The 13,273-nt window shown below is 69.7% G+C and overlaps 1 protein-coding gene across 1 annotated transcript; it reads right to left on the bottom strand.

The window, feature by feature from the left end:
* Positions 1–1,101: 1,101 nt before the first annotated feature.
* KCNH4 (potassium voltage-gated channel subfamily H member 4) lies at positions 1,102–13,230 on the bottom strand. Its single transcript, XM_067311908.1, has 16 exons — positions 13,155–13,230; positions 9,574–9,807; positions 9,315–9,446; positions 8,867–8,994; positions 7,673–7,916; positions 7,352–7,509; positions 5,019–5,226; positions 4,644–4,838; positions 4,266–4,465; positions 3,578–3,827; positions 3,264–3,478; positions 2,597–2,644; positions 2,144–2,511; positions 1,791–1,897; positions 1,561–1,640; positions 1,102–1,470 (listed from the first exon to the last, which is right to left on the bottom strand). The coding sequence occupies exons 1-16, from the start codon at positions 13,228–13,230 to the stop codon at positions 1,102–1,104; spliced, it is 3,012 nt and encodes a 1,003-aa protein (XP_067168009.1).
* Between the last annotated feature and the right edge of the window lie 43 nt (positions 13,231–13,273).

Below are 13,273 nucleotides of genomic sequence, written 5' to 3'. Positions count from 1 at the left end.
GGCATGGGGGGGATTCCGGTGCATGGGGGATCCAAGTGCATGGGGGGATCCCGGTGCACGGGGGGATCCAAGTGCATGGGCGGATGCCAGGGCATGGGGGGATTCCGGTGCATGGGGGATCCAAGTGCATGGGCGGATGCCAGGGCATGGGGGGGATTGCGGTGCATGGGGGGATCCAAGTGCATGGGGATGCCAGTGTTTGGTCAGGGATCCTGGTGCATGAGGAGCCTTGTGCCCAGGGGGCAAAAGCTGGGGATTCTGGTGCTCCAGGGGATCCCAGTGCCCTGCGCATCCCTTCTCCCTTCCCACCACAGAGCAGGGCAAAGAGCAGCCCCAGCCCGGGGCTTTGCGGAAGGCCACTGCAATGAGTCACCCAGAGCCGGGGCTGTAAAAATAGAGCTTTTATTTCCCATGTGAGTCTGTGCAGTTTGGGGGGCGGGTAGGGACGCACAGGTAGGATAGGTCATGCCGGGGAGATGTGGGAGTACGAGGCAGGGCTGGGGGCCGGAGTCTGCAAAAGGTACTGTTGGGGGATAAAAAAATAAACTACAGAAATCAGCGCCCTGAAAAACGTGAAGGAAGGCGCCAAGGCCCAGAGCGGGGCGGCGGCGCAGCGGGGCCGGGCGCAGCTCCGGGGCCGGCGCCGTGTGCCGTCCCCGCTCGGAGCCGGCGCCTGGAAGCCGCCCGGAGATCCCCAAAAAGCCCCGCCGGAGCCCTCGCAGCCCAGTCCCTGGGCAGCGCCCAGCAGCGTCCCGCTGCTGCCTCGGGGCGCGGCGAGGCTGGCGCGGAGCGCGGCGCCGGCGCCGGGCAGCAGGGCGAGAGAGCCGGGCCCGATTTAAAAAAAAAAAAACAACCCTGGGAAAAGAGTATCAAAAGCGTATCAAAATCCCTGCTGGTTTCGGAGGCCGGGGGCTCGGCGGGGGTGCAGCGAGGAGGGCAGGTGCAGCGGGGCCCGCCTGCGCCCCGCGGGGTCCCGGCGCCCTGCGGAGCGGCCGCGGCACCGGGCTCCTGCTCCAGCTCTCCGGGAGGGCTAAGGCTGGCGGAGCGGAGCCCCGACCGTGCGAAAGTCACCGGGGCGGGACGAGCCCCGCGGGACGGGGGTCAGTGGAAGGCGGCGGGGCTGGAGCGGAGCTGCGGGCGGGCGGGGGGCTGCCCGCGGGCCGCGCAGCCGGGGAAGGAGCGCGGCGCCGGGGAGAGGGGCGCCGGGGCCGCGGCGTGGCGGGGCGGCCGCCCGGGGGGCCCGGAGGCGGCGTGCGCCGAGCGGCTGCGGACGGGGCAGCGGGCGGCGCGGGGGCTGGCGGCGGGGGAGCTGCGGGCGCCGGGGGGCTCGGGCGGCGCCGCTTGGCGCGGCGGCACCGGGGCGGCGGCGGGGCAGGCGGGCGGCGGCGCGCCCAGGCGGCCCTGGAGCAGCTCCATCATGCGCTGCAGCTCCCGGCTGAGGTGGGAGACCTCCTGGTTGAGGTGGGCGATCTGCAAAGGGACGGAGAGCCGTGAGCGCGGCCCGGCCCGGCCCGGCCCCGCGGCAGCCGGCGGACGTGCCCGCCCCGCACCTCCCCGCACCTCCTGGTTGAGCCTCCGGATGTTCTGCTTTATCTCCTCCGCCTCCGTGTCCAGCGCCGGGCTGGCCGGGTCGGTCCCTGCTGGAAAATCGCGGCCGGTCTCAGCCTGGCGGAGCTCACCGGGACGCGCTGCCCCCTCTGCTCCCCCCCTTGCAGCCCCCCGGGCAGGAGCACGAGGGCTCGGGACGGCCCCGGGGCTCGTCCTGCCCCGCGCAGCGCCGCCGGAGCTACCTGACGTCGGGGAGTCCCTGGAGGCGCTCTGCAGCGGGGGGTCCACGTTGAAGCAGAAGGTTTGCGCCTCCGACGTGCCCCCGTCGTCTTCGATGCCATCCACCACCCTAGGGCAGGGGAAAGGTTGTGGAGTGGGGGTGAGCCCTGGCCCCGGCTGCCCCGGTCGGCGTGGGGCAGCAGACCCGCGCTCCCCACGCACGTGCACGGGCTGGGGAGGACGGTGCATGCAACGTGGGGAGGGGGCCGCCCTCTCTCGCACATGCACGCAGCAAGGTGCACACGCGTGGCATGCACAGACACGTGTGCATGGACACGCGTGGTGCGTGAAACCCTCTGGGGAGCCCCGGCCTCACCTGGGGCTGAGGTCTGGGGGGCCGTAGCTGTGCAGGGAGGGGATCAGCAGCTTGGCCGGCTTCCTGCCGCCGCCAGCCTCCCTGTCCGAGAGCGGGGCGTCCCGCCGGCACCGCGGAGAGGGGCTGCGGCCCCGGCGGCAGCGGGCCGGCGAGCGGCAGTTGCGCCGCAGGGCTGAGAGCTGGCACAGCTCGTCACCCAGCAGGCTGCTGAGCGACCCGCGGCGCCCCGGGCTGCTGAGGCTGGGCAGCAGCAGCTTGCGGCGGGCGATGGCAGCGGGCGAGTGCTGGAAAATGTCATCGGGCTCCTCGCCGTCCTCGAGGATGGAGGGAAGGGGCTTCTCCAGGGAGGCACCGCTGTCGGGACGCAGCTGCGGGTGGGCGCAGGGAGGTCAGGGCCGTCCCCGCGCGGGGCACGGCTGTCCCCACCCTGCCGCCCCCCGGCCGGGCACCAACCTGCGCCGCCTGCACCAGCCGCGGGGACCGGGCGAAGCGGAGCAGCCCCTGGGGAGAGAGCGCAGACGCCCGTCAGCGCCGGCCCCGGGCTTGCCGGGCTGCAGCCCCGCGCCCGCTCCTCGCCCCGCTCCTGCCGCGGCCCCGCGCAGCCGGCCCGAGCTCTGCCGGTGCTCGCGCCCTCACCCAGCCCTGTGGCCCCGGACCGGCGGGGGCATCCGGTCGGAACGCCCTGTCCTGCTTCCCGGCTCCCTCTCCGGGATGTGGCATTGCCCCGGTTTGCCAGCCTTGCATCCGCCTTGGCTTTCCGCATTGCAAATGCTCTCGAGCGCAAGCTCGCCGAGCTGCTCGCAGCTGGGGGAAGCCGGGCTGTGGCTGCACAGCCCCACGGACTGCAAGCGTGCGGCAAACGTGCCCCTCTCACGCCTGCCCCACAAGCCCCGCTCTGGGGTGCAAGGGGAAGGGAAGGAGGCTCGCTGAGCCCTGCGTGAGCCCTTGGATGGGGTCTCACCGTCTCTGCTCCCGGCAGGGCTGTGGGTCCCAGCCAGCTCCAGCTCCCTGCATCCCCGTGGCTGCTGCCAGCCCCGCACGGGGGCATCCCCCCCCCCCCCCCCCGGGGGGCAGCCGCTGGGGGAGGCAGGGCCGGCGCAGGGGCAGGACACGCACCCACCTCCATCTCGCTGCCCTCCCGCAGGTTGAAGGTGAGGTCCTGGTGGATGTCGGCCGTGAACTTGCTGGCGTACTCGGGGTAGAGCTGCAGCACCTCGCAGAGCCCCCGCAGCCCGATGTACTGCAGGTCGCAGTAGGTCAGTGCCTTCACGTCCGCGTTGGTCTTGATCACTTGGTCCTTGCTCGGCAGGTCGGCTCCGATCAAATCCCCTTTGCCTGCGGGAGGGGATCGGTCGCAGCCCGGCGGCGCGAGGGCATCCCAGCCTCCACCAAGTCCTCGCATGCACCGAGGCTGGAGCAGCCTGCTGCCCTCACCCAGGATGGCCAGCACGACGTTGTCCCGCAGCACCTCCAGGGAGCCGGAGCACACGAAGTAGTTGGCCTGCAGCGCGTCGCCCTGGCGCAGCAGGTACTCGCCCGGGGCGCAGAACGAGGTCTTGATGTGCAGCGAGAGGGAGCGCAGGCAGCCCCGGCTGGCCGTCTCGAAGACGGGCAGCTGCAGGATGTCCTTGTTCAGGTGCATGGCCACGTCCGCCCGCAGCTCGTCGGGGAAGTCGTGCAGCAGCTGGGGGAGAGGAGGCCGGGTGCTGGTGGCGCACACGCGGGGCAAAGGGAGAGCAGGCTCCCCCCCGCGGGACCTGCCGGCCCCAGGGCGGAGATCTGCTGCCAGCGACGGGGCATCGTGCAGCGCGGCAGGCCGGGGTGCCTGTGCTAAAGCCCGCAGCAAGCCCGGGACACCTCTGGCTGTTTTAATGGGCTCCCTCTGCTCCCCATGCACGTCCCTGCTCCCCGTGCCAGCAGGAGTCATGCCCCAGTCCCAGCTCACAGCTCTGCTCCCCCCCAGCAGCAGTGAGTGTGTGCATGCACCTTTGCACACTCATGTGCTCGCACAGGCACACGCTTGCACCTGTGGAGCTGGCCCGGCCGGCTCCATCACCCCACGCTCCAGGTGCAGGACGGGAGGCAGGAGCAGGGCTGGCCCAGAGCCGCCAACGGTTCCTACCTCGTTCGCATCGATGCCGTTGTTCACCGACCAGGTGGTCTGGAAATACTCCAGCATCCGCTGCTTGAGCTGCTGGGGGAGGCGGTGGACGCGGATGAAGTCCTTGAGGTCCTTCATGCGGGTGTGGTAGAGCGAGCGGCGCGAGTACATGCGCTGGATGATGGCGGTGACGTTGCCGAAGACCACAGCGTGCATCAGCGCTGGGGGCCGGGAGGGCAGCGTCAGGCCGGCAGCGGGGGCTCACAGCGCGCCGAGCCCCGAGAGTCCCCGGCCCCGGCGCCGTCCCCGCGGGGCACCCGTGCCCCTCCGCACCCCCAGGCTGCCCGCCACGGCGGCCGGCCGACGGGGGCCCCGAGCCGGCCCCGCTCCCCGCCTCACCCCCGATGAGCATGGTGCAGATGGAGAAGATCTTCTCGGCGTCGGTGTTGGCGCAGACGTTGCCGAAGCCCACGCTGGTCAGGCTGCTGAGGGTGAAGTAGAGGGAGGCGATGTAGGCGCTGCGGATGGAGGGGCCCCCCACCGAGTTGTTGATGTAGGGAGCCTCCAGCCTCTTGCCCAGCTCGTGCAGCCAGCCTGCCAAGCAGAGGCAGGGGTCAGCGCCAGCCCCGCGGCCCCGCGCAGCCCCGGCTCTGCCCTCCGCTTGCGGGGCCGGCGGCCGGGGGGCTCCCGCCTTCCGAGAGCAACGCGCAGGGGGGAGCAGCAGCCCCGGGAGCCCAGGCGCGTGCGGGCAGCCCCGCGGCCGGCGCCGCTCACCGATGTCCCAGGTCCGGGGGTCGTTGCTCTCCATCTCCTTGCGGCCGATGACGTACCAGATGCAGGCCATCCAGTGGGCCAGCAGCGCGAACATGGACATGAGCAGCGTGAGCACCATGGCGCTGTACTGCGAGTAGCGGTCCAGCTTCTGCAGCAGCCGCAGCAGCCGCAGCAGCCGCACCGTCTTCAGCAGGTGCACCAGCGAGGTCTGGGGAGCGGGGCAGGTGGGTGAACCCGCGAGCCGCAGCCAGCGCCGGGCAGGGACCCCCGCCGCCCCCGGGCAGGGACCCGCCACCGCGGGGCCCCGACCGGCCGCAGCTGCCAGGAGGGTCGTGGGCGACGGGGCAGGCCGGGAGGAGCTGCCTCCCCAAAGAGCCGGCCACCGCCATGCCTGACCGCAGCAGGCAGCTGGGGTCAGCGTTGTCGGGGCCCCGAGTCACCCCAGGAGACGGGACGGGAGGTGACGGGCAGGAGCGGTGGATTTGCTAGCGGAGGCTGGGTGTGGTGAAGCCATGTTGAAGCCAAGCTGATCTAATCTACTTTGCAAAGGGAAGTCTCAGCGAGAGGCTGTGTCTCGCCTGCAAAGATCATGGACGCAGCGAGCTAGAGATGCCCCAGCTTAGGCTGATCGGTTTGGACGTGCAGCGATGCCGAGCTGCATCAGCCCCCAGGGCTTCCTGCACTGCCCAAAGCGCCTGTCTCCGTCCTCCTTTCCCTTCCTATCTCTGCGTCAGGCCCTGCGGGGAGCCCAGGGCTGTGGGGCACAGCGAAGGAGGCCATGCGTTAGCTGCTGCTGAAGTCGGCCACCCACCAAAGCCGGCTGGGACAGAGCAGCTCCCGTTCCCACCGCCACTGCCCCCCGTCCTGGCAGCGGCCGTGCTGCGCGCTCGCTCCCTTGGCAGCCTTTTGCAGGAAATTGCTGCTCGCACCCTCGCACTGCAGCCTCCCCACGCAGGGTGCTGCTCCCCGCGTGCCTCCCGCTCCCCCCTGCCCTGGCAGAGACAGCTAGAGGCCCCCGCAGCCGCAGCCCCGGGAATGGGAATGGCCCCCTGCAGCCGCAGTCCCGGGAAGGGCCCCGCTCCGGCGAGCTTGTTTTCCTAGCCAGCAGCATCAGCTGGGGCGCGAGCGGGGCTGGTTTGGCTCAGGAGGCAGGTCTAGCCCCTGAGCGCCTTCGCCTTCCCCGCTCTGCTGCGGTGCCTCCGATAAGCCTAATTGCAGCCTCTGTGCTCGCCTCGCTCCTTCCCTCCCTTCTCCAATTAGCAGAGGATGGTAACGGGGCTGCAACACACTTGTGGCAGCACATCCCTGCCCCGCTGCTCAGCTGGGGCCCCGCGAGGGCTGGTGGAGGCTCAGGCTGGGAGCCGGCTCTGCCAGCTGCATGTGCCCATGTGTGCATGTTTGCATGCGCACTTGTGTGCATGTGTGTGCCGCATGCATGCTTGTCTGCACGTGTGTGTGCCTGCATGCCTGCACTCTTGTGTGTGTGTGTGCCGCATGCATGCACGCTCATGTGCATGTGAGCCACATGCATGCATGCTTGTCTGCATGTGTGTGCATGCATATGTGGAGTGGGGGAGGACGGGTTTCCAGGATCCACACTTTTGGAAGTGGGAGGCTGAATCTGCATCCCAGGCACACATACACGCCTCTCCCAAATCCAGCTCCGATTCTGAGGGTGGCTCAAACGCTATGGTAGCGTATGGGACACCGCGCAGGATCTGTCCTGCAACAGGCCACAGGGCGAGGGGATCCTCCCGGGGGCTCCCTCCCGCGGGGCTGCTGTCGGAGCAGGCCGTGCTGCTGGCTGCTCTGGAGCAGGGCCGGCTCTGGTGCTGGAGCGGGGCACCCAGGGCATGGCCATTCCCGGTGCATCCAGGCAGCCCCTGCCCCACCGCCCATGCACCAGCGCACGGCAGCAGCTCCTGGGTGCATGGGGCATCCCCTGCCCTCCTGCTCTGGGGATTCACCGCCCTTCCAGAGCTGTCAATGGACAAGCGCCCATCGCAGGCACTGCTACGACGTGCGGACGCACAAGGTATTTGCACCCCTATGCAGCCGAGCCCCTCCTGGACCATCCCCACGGCGCCTGCAGAGCACCCGCGCATGGTGCGCAGGGCGGGCGCTGCCTGCAGCTCTGGATCGGCGCTTTGGCAGTTGCTGTCGTTTGTGGCTGCCTCTGGTTAAATTAAGACGCGTGGGAGGCTTCCCGCTATAGCTGCCATCTCCGCTTCCCCCGCGCTCCCCGCGCCGGCTCGCAGACAGGCGCACATGGACCGGCGCCTCCGAAGGGAGCCGTTCGCTGCCCGGTGGGCCGCGGCGCGAGCGGCACTCACCACGGTCACGTTGAACACGTACAGCAGGTCGAAGGGCAGGGCGGCGATGAGGTCCACGAAAAACCACGTGGCCACGTAGTGGATGCAGATGGAGCGGGGGTCGTACACCACCTGGCCCGACTGGCTCACGTACGTGGTGCGGAAGTTCAGGACGATATCTGCCCGGAGAGAGCGCGCGGCCGGCGCTCAGCGCCCCTCGCCTCCGCTGCCGGCGGCGAGCGATGCCGGCTCCCCGCTCCTGCATCCTCCGGCTGCATCCCTCCCCTGCCCAGGCTCGTCATCTCGCCCCGCAAGGGCGCTCCGAGCCCGGCACCGACCTACCCAGGATGAAGAGCATCTCGACGGCGATGTCGCTGACGATGGTGCTGCGGGCGGCCGACGGGCTGTCCTCCGTGCCCGTGAAGCAGACGTTGTAGGGGACGGTGACGGCCACGTAGAAGGTGGCCAGCAGGATCAGCCAGTCCCAGAGGGCCTTGAAGACGCTGTAGTGGAGCAGGATGAAGCGGGACTTCTGCACCGAGGCCACTTTGTACTCGGGGATGGATGGCTTGTTCTCAAACACATTCTGGAGGAAACGGCAGGGATGGCACCCGCAGGCAGGGACTGTCCCCGCACGAGAGGGGACGGAGGCCCGTGCAGACCCCTCTCTTCATGAGACCCCGCTGGCCTGCGGGTTCCTCTGATGCCCGCCCAGATGCCAGGGTGACAGACTCGCATTTCCAAAGGGGCACATGCAACATGGGCTGCCCTAAGGTCACCCGCAGAGGCAGTCACGGAATATCTGATTATGGCAAATAAATTAATGTTATGCTAATGCTATTAATGGCAATCCACTGGCTGCTGCCCAGAATGCTCCGATATGCAAAGTCTCACGCTGTGGGCAGCCCCGGCAGAGCCGCTGCCACCGTCCTTGCAAAGCAGCGACAGCTCTGCTGGGGAGCAGCTAACGTGCCGCCTGGCCCTGTCCCTCACCCCGGCACGCAGCAGCCCCCGCGGTTCAAAACCGGCAAGCTGGGACTCTTTGCCCAGTTGCCAGGTCCGGACCCAGCCCAGCCGGTCACAGACCTCCTCCCTGGCCCAGCGTTCGCAGGCGGTGCCCGTCGCTGCCCAGGTTCCCCCCCACCGCCACACGAGCAGCCCGGCACAGGGACGACACGCGTCACTGCTCCTGCTGGAAACCCCGCCGCCGGCACACCGGGTGCCGGAGCCTGGTAACCGCGCTCCCCCGAGCATGCGGCTGCTTTGAGACCGAGCAGCCGGGCTTTCTTGACAGCTAGCGTGCGATAAGAGAAACAGGCCTGGAAGAGCTGCCTAAAGGTTGGCACTGCCATGGGAAGCTCCGCGCGCACTGTGGCTGCTCTCCCATTGCCAGCGAGCCGCATCCGCGCTGAGGACGCGGTGCGGCTGCCTGGGATCGAGGGCGTTTCGGTGCCCGCGGGAGGGCAGGGAGCTGGCCTGCACATGGCCCCTGCCCGGCAGGCGTCGAGCAGAACCAGGGCTCCCTCAGATCCTTACGCGGTTGATTTTCATCTCGCCACGGTCCCTCCGGGCAAACTGGCTGCTGAGCCGGTGCAGCACGGTCCGGCCCTGCCTCCGCGCCGCCCGCAGGTGCGCGCTCCCGGCCTTCCTGCTCCGTTGCTTCTCTGGAGTGGGCGAGAAAGGCTCGGTGAGCGGGAGCGCTGCCCAGCCGCCGGCGGGACCCCTCTGCGCACGGGGCGGCTCAGCTGAGCTCTGCGGGCCCCGGCGGCAGGGGCGGCCCTGTCCCCTTGCTCCTGTCCCCTTCCCCTGGGAGCCACCATGGTGCAACAGAGCAAAGGCCGTTTTGGGGACACCACCCGGCACCAGGAGCACCGGCCGGGCACCCAGACACCAGGCAGGATCCGGCTGGGAACCAGGAACCCCCTTTGCCAAGCGCCCACCGTGCACGCCGCGCCCCAAATCCCATCCCCATCCCACGGCTCACCCTCCTTCTTGTCGCCTGAGTAGCCCTTGCCCCGGCTCTCTGTGATGTCCTTGAAGGAGAAGAGGAAGAGCACCACCTCGCCCTTCTCGTTCTTGATGGGCATGATGTCCAGCAGGCACCAGAAGGCAGCTCCTGCTCGGAGGAGAGGAGCGGTGAGGGCGGCACGGACCCTCTGCCACTCTCCGTGCCGGCGGGCTCGCCCCGTGCCCCAGGGCCCCAGCGCCGCAGCCCGCGGGGCCCGGCCCCCCGTGCCACTCACCCCCCTTCTTGTAGAAGCAGACCTCGGTCTGGTACTCCTGCTTGCCATCCAGCACCTTCTCGATGCGCTGCAGGACGGGCTCGCTGGTCTCTGCCCCGCAGAGGAAGCGGCAGCTGCAGTTCTTCTGCATGACCTCGGTGCGGGCGAAGCCGGTGAGGTCGCAGAAGCCGTCGGAGCAGTAGACGATGGGGAAGCCGCGGCGGACCTGCGCGTTGGCCAGGATGAAGTTGCTGTCTGAAAGGAGAGGGACGCAGCTGCGGCTGCATGCGGGGGGGCACGAACAGCCGCTGTGCCCCATGGCAGGAGCCCGGCTCGCCCGCTCCCGCCGCGGGGCCGCATGGGAAGGGGACCAGGCATTCGTCCTGCTGCCGCCTGCTCCCGTGCGCAGACCCTGCTCTCCTCCGCAGCAGCAAAGCGCCCAGGCGTCTGGCTCCCCGCACCACCCCCCCCGGGCCAGGCCTGGCGTCCCCCCTCCGCCGGCCTTGCCCCACGGCTCCCGGGACCGCCGAGCCCGCCGAGGGCTGGCAGAGCCAGGCAGAAACGTGCACCATCACGTGAACCGGGGCTGATCTCCAGCCCAAGCTGGGGGCTCCGGGGAAGGGCTCCTGGGGCAGCCCCTCCGCTCTGGCACCCCGGAGGCCCCAGCCCCACTGCGCTGGAAGGGGAAGGAGCCCAGGAGCACAGATATAGCTCCTGGCTCCCATCGTCACAGAGACGCGATCCCAAGCGACGCGATTCACGCCTCCCCCTCGCCATCTGCCGCTCCCACCTCCCTGCTGGGGCTACGGCGGCTTAGCAGGAGCAGCAGCAAACCCGGCCGGGAGCTGCCGGTGCTGGGGCTCCAGCCCGGGCACGGCACCGCGGTGCCCCAAGGGCTCCCCGGCAATACTCCCACCCTGGCAGCGAGGTGGCTCCGGGTGGACGAAAGCCCTCGCCACCCCCTGGGCTCCTGCCCAGCCCCAGAGCAGCTGCTTTGGCATCGCAACCCGCCACCGAGGCGGTTGCCGGCGGGGCAGAGCGGGGCCCGCAGCAGCACCTTGCACAGGCGCCGCGCCAGCAGGGACAGACGGCCTCGTGCCGAAACGACGCCTAGGAGCCGGCGTGCGCAGCCAGCCGGGCTCACAGGCTCCGTGCTCCCGCCCGGCGAGGGCCCCTCCGCCCCACGGGCCGGGCACTGGCAGCGGGAAACGCGCTGGCTCCCCCGTTTCACAGCAAAGGAGAGGGAGGCCAGCAGCAGACTACGGCGCCCGCGGAGAGGCCCCGACGCCGTGCCAGGCCAGCAGCAGCCTGGGCAAGGGCGGAAGGGGCTGCGGAAAGGATGCCAGGCACACACGACCCCAGGGCGGAAGGGCTGCACCAGGGCCATCGCAGCACAGCTCAACCCAGGATTAGCTCAGAGAAGCAAAAATAGCTTGAGGCTGTGACTAAGGCCAGTTTTTGGCTCTGGGGAGCCAGGATTACTGTGCTGTCCAGGGTGTGTTATTAGAAAGAGGAGGAAAAAAAAAGGACTCGCATTTCGGAGCAGCTCTGCCATGAGAAGGGGGCTGTGGCCCTGCCAGAGGCTCGGCAGCCCCTGCGCAGTGACCGGCCTGCCTGGACAAGTGACCTGGGGCCAAGCAGGCAGCAGCTGTGCAGGAGAGCCGGGGTTAACTCGCACGGCGTATCACTGCAGCTAAAGCCCCGTTCCATGGTGGATAAAGCTGATAAGAGACATATCAAACCCGCAAAGCCAAACACTACTTAAAAGTGCCTGGAAGGTGGGTTTGAGCAATCGAAGGCAGGATGCTGTCAGCCACCTTCATTCCTGGATGTCCCCAGGGCAGATTCCCAGGCAGCTCCCCCGCAGACCTGTTGCATCCGAAAGCCCCAATCCAGATCTCCAGGGCCCCAGGGCCAGCAAAGGCGGGCACTGTCCCTGCTGCCTGCAGAGTGCTGCCAGCAGCGCAGAGCTGAGGGGAGCTTGTGGCACCTCTGGGAGCTGCTTGTCTCTGAGCTGGGGCTGGCTGAGGAGGCTTGTTGCCTTGTTGTGCAAGGCAAATCTCGAGGGTAACACCCCAATGACAGCTTCCACGGGCAAACGACATCCTGCATCAGCAGGATGGGCCTGGGAGGCCCCTGCTCCAGGTGATCTTGGGGAGGCCTTGGGTCGGGACTGAACACAGCCTGTCCCCAAGTGGTTGCCAGCAGCTGGCATGTGGCATCGCTGAATAATCCCTTCTCCAACGTGCCAGGGCCTTAATCCATCCTGGCCCCGGCACATGAACACAGGGAGGAGCCCAGTTCCCAGGGACACTCCAGCACCTCCAGCTGTGGAAAGTGGTTGCAAAATGGTCAGCAAGGACCACAGCCCTGCTCCCAGCCCTGGCCAAAACGCACTGCTCTCAGTATTCACCTTTTCCAGGGACACAGCTCCAAGCAAATGAGATGCTTTTCCACCTAGGCCCTAGAGGTGGGCAGGGCCCCACATGGCACCTGAGCTCCCAGAGGAGAAGCCCTTGGGGACCCAGGGCAGAAGTGCCTGTGGAGAGCCGGCCTGTGTGAGCAGGGGGGTTTCCCCGGTGCAGAGCTCCCAGGGAAGCCCGGTGCCATGGGCTGCCGCACCCCTCCGTGTGCTGCCAACGCGACAGGCACATGCTGCTCCCGACGGCTGTCCCCGTGGCACCGGGGCTCGGGCTGCCCTGGCAGCTCACTGCCGCGCTGGGGATGGAGCCGAGCCCTTTCCCCCTGCCCAGCACTTCGGGGGGCTCCGCCGGCCCCGGCGCCCCGCAGTGTCTGGCCCGGCGCTGCCTCCCTTCCCCAGAGCTCTCCGGGCCTGGGCGCTACCACCCCCCGGCACCGGGGCGAAGCCGAGCCCGAGCCGGGCTCCCCCGGGCCTGAGACCCGGCCGGGGGCTGCGACCCCCGGGGCAGCTTCTGCTGGCTGAAGCCCAGGCCCGGAGGGTGCCAGGAGCCTCCCGTGCACCGCGGCCGGGGCTCGCCCCCCCCCCCCGGACCCCCGTGCGGCCCCCGCCGCTGCACCGGGGCCTCCCGGCCGGCCGGGAACTGTCCGTGGTGCTGAGCGGCCCCGACGGCGCCGAGCGCGGCCCGGCCCCGGCCCCGGCGGAGCCCCGCGACCCGGGGGCGGCAGCGCGGCCGGGAGCGGGGTCTGCACGGGGCCCCGGGCCACCGAGCTCCCTGGGCCACTCGGGGGTCCTCAGGGTGCCGATCCCACCTGGGGGAAAGGGAGGCCGCGTGGTACTGAGCGCCCTGGGCTGCACGGGGGTCCCCGGGGTGCCGAGCCCATCTGGGGGACACAGGGGTCCCCAGGTCACCGAGCCCGGCAGGGATGAACGAGGGGTCCCTGGGGGCCGAGTCCGGCCGGCTCTCCTCGAATTGCTGAGCCCGGCCAGGGGGTCCCGAACCGGCGGGGACGGGGCGGAAAGGGTGGAGGGCGGCGTCCCGTCTAGCCCCGGGGGCGCTCCCGTCCCGGGACGACCCCCAGCCCCCCCCCCCGCCGCTCCCCGGGGGCACCGCCTGCCCCTCCCCGGACCCTCCCCGCCGCAGCGGGCCCGGCCCAGCCCGGCCCGGGGGGCGCAGACCTACGTGTGCCATCGAAGCGGGTGGCGATGGTGTCCAGGAAGGTGTTCTGCGGGGCCAGCAAGCCCTTCATCACCGGCATGGTCCCGCCGGGCCCGCCCGCGCCGGGGCTGCGGGCTGGGCTC

The sequence above is a fragment of the Apteryx mantelli genome, chromosome 28 (assembly GCF_036417845.1).
Source record: "Apteryx mantelli isolate bAptMan1 chromosome 28, bAptMan1.hap1, whole genome shotgun sequence".
Taxonomy (NCBI): Eukaryota; Metazoa; Chordata; class Aves; order Apterygiformes; family Apterygidae; genus Apteryx; species Apteryx mantelli.
The sequence above is the reverse complement of the archived record's forward strand: the minus strand, read 5'-3'. Positions and strand labels throughout refer to the sequence as shown.

Bases quoted from the DNA above. Each gene is read 5' to 3' on its own strand.
- KCNH4 (XM_067311908.1), bottom strand. From the start codon at position 13,230: ATGCCGGTGATGAAGGGCTTGCTGGCCCCGCAGAACACCTTCCTGGAC. The intron at 4,466-4,643 runs GTGAGGCGGGGA...CCCGGCCCCCAG, and splicing joins CTGCACCATGCTCATCGGGG to CGCTGATGCACGCTGTGGTC. The intron at 1,641-1,790 runs GTAGCTCCGGCG...GCGATTTTCCAG, and splicing joins CAGGGACTCCCCGACGTCAG to CAGGGACCGACCCGGCCAGC.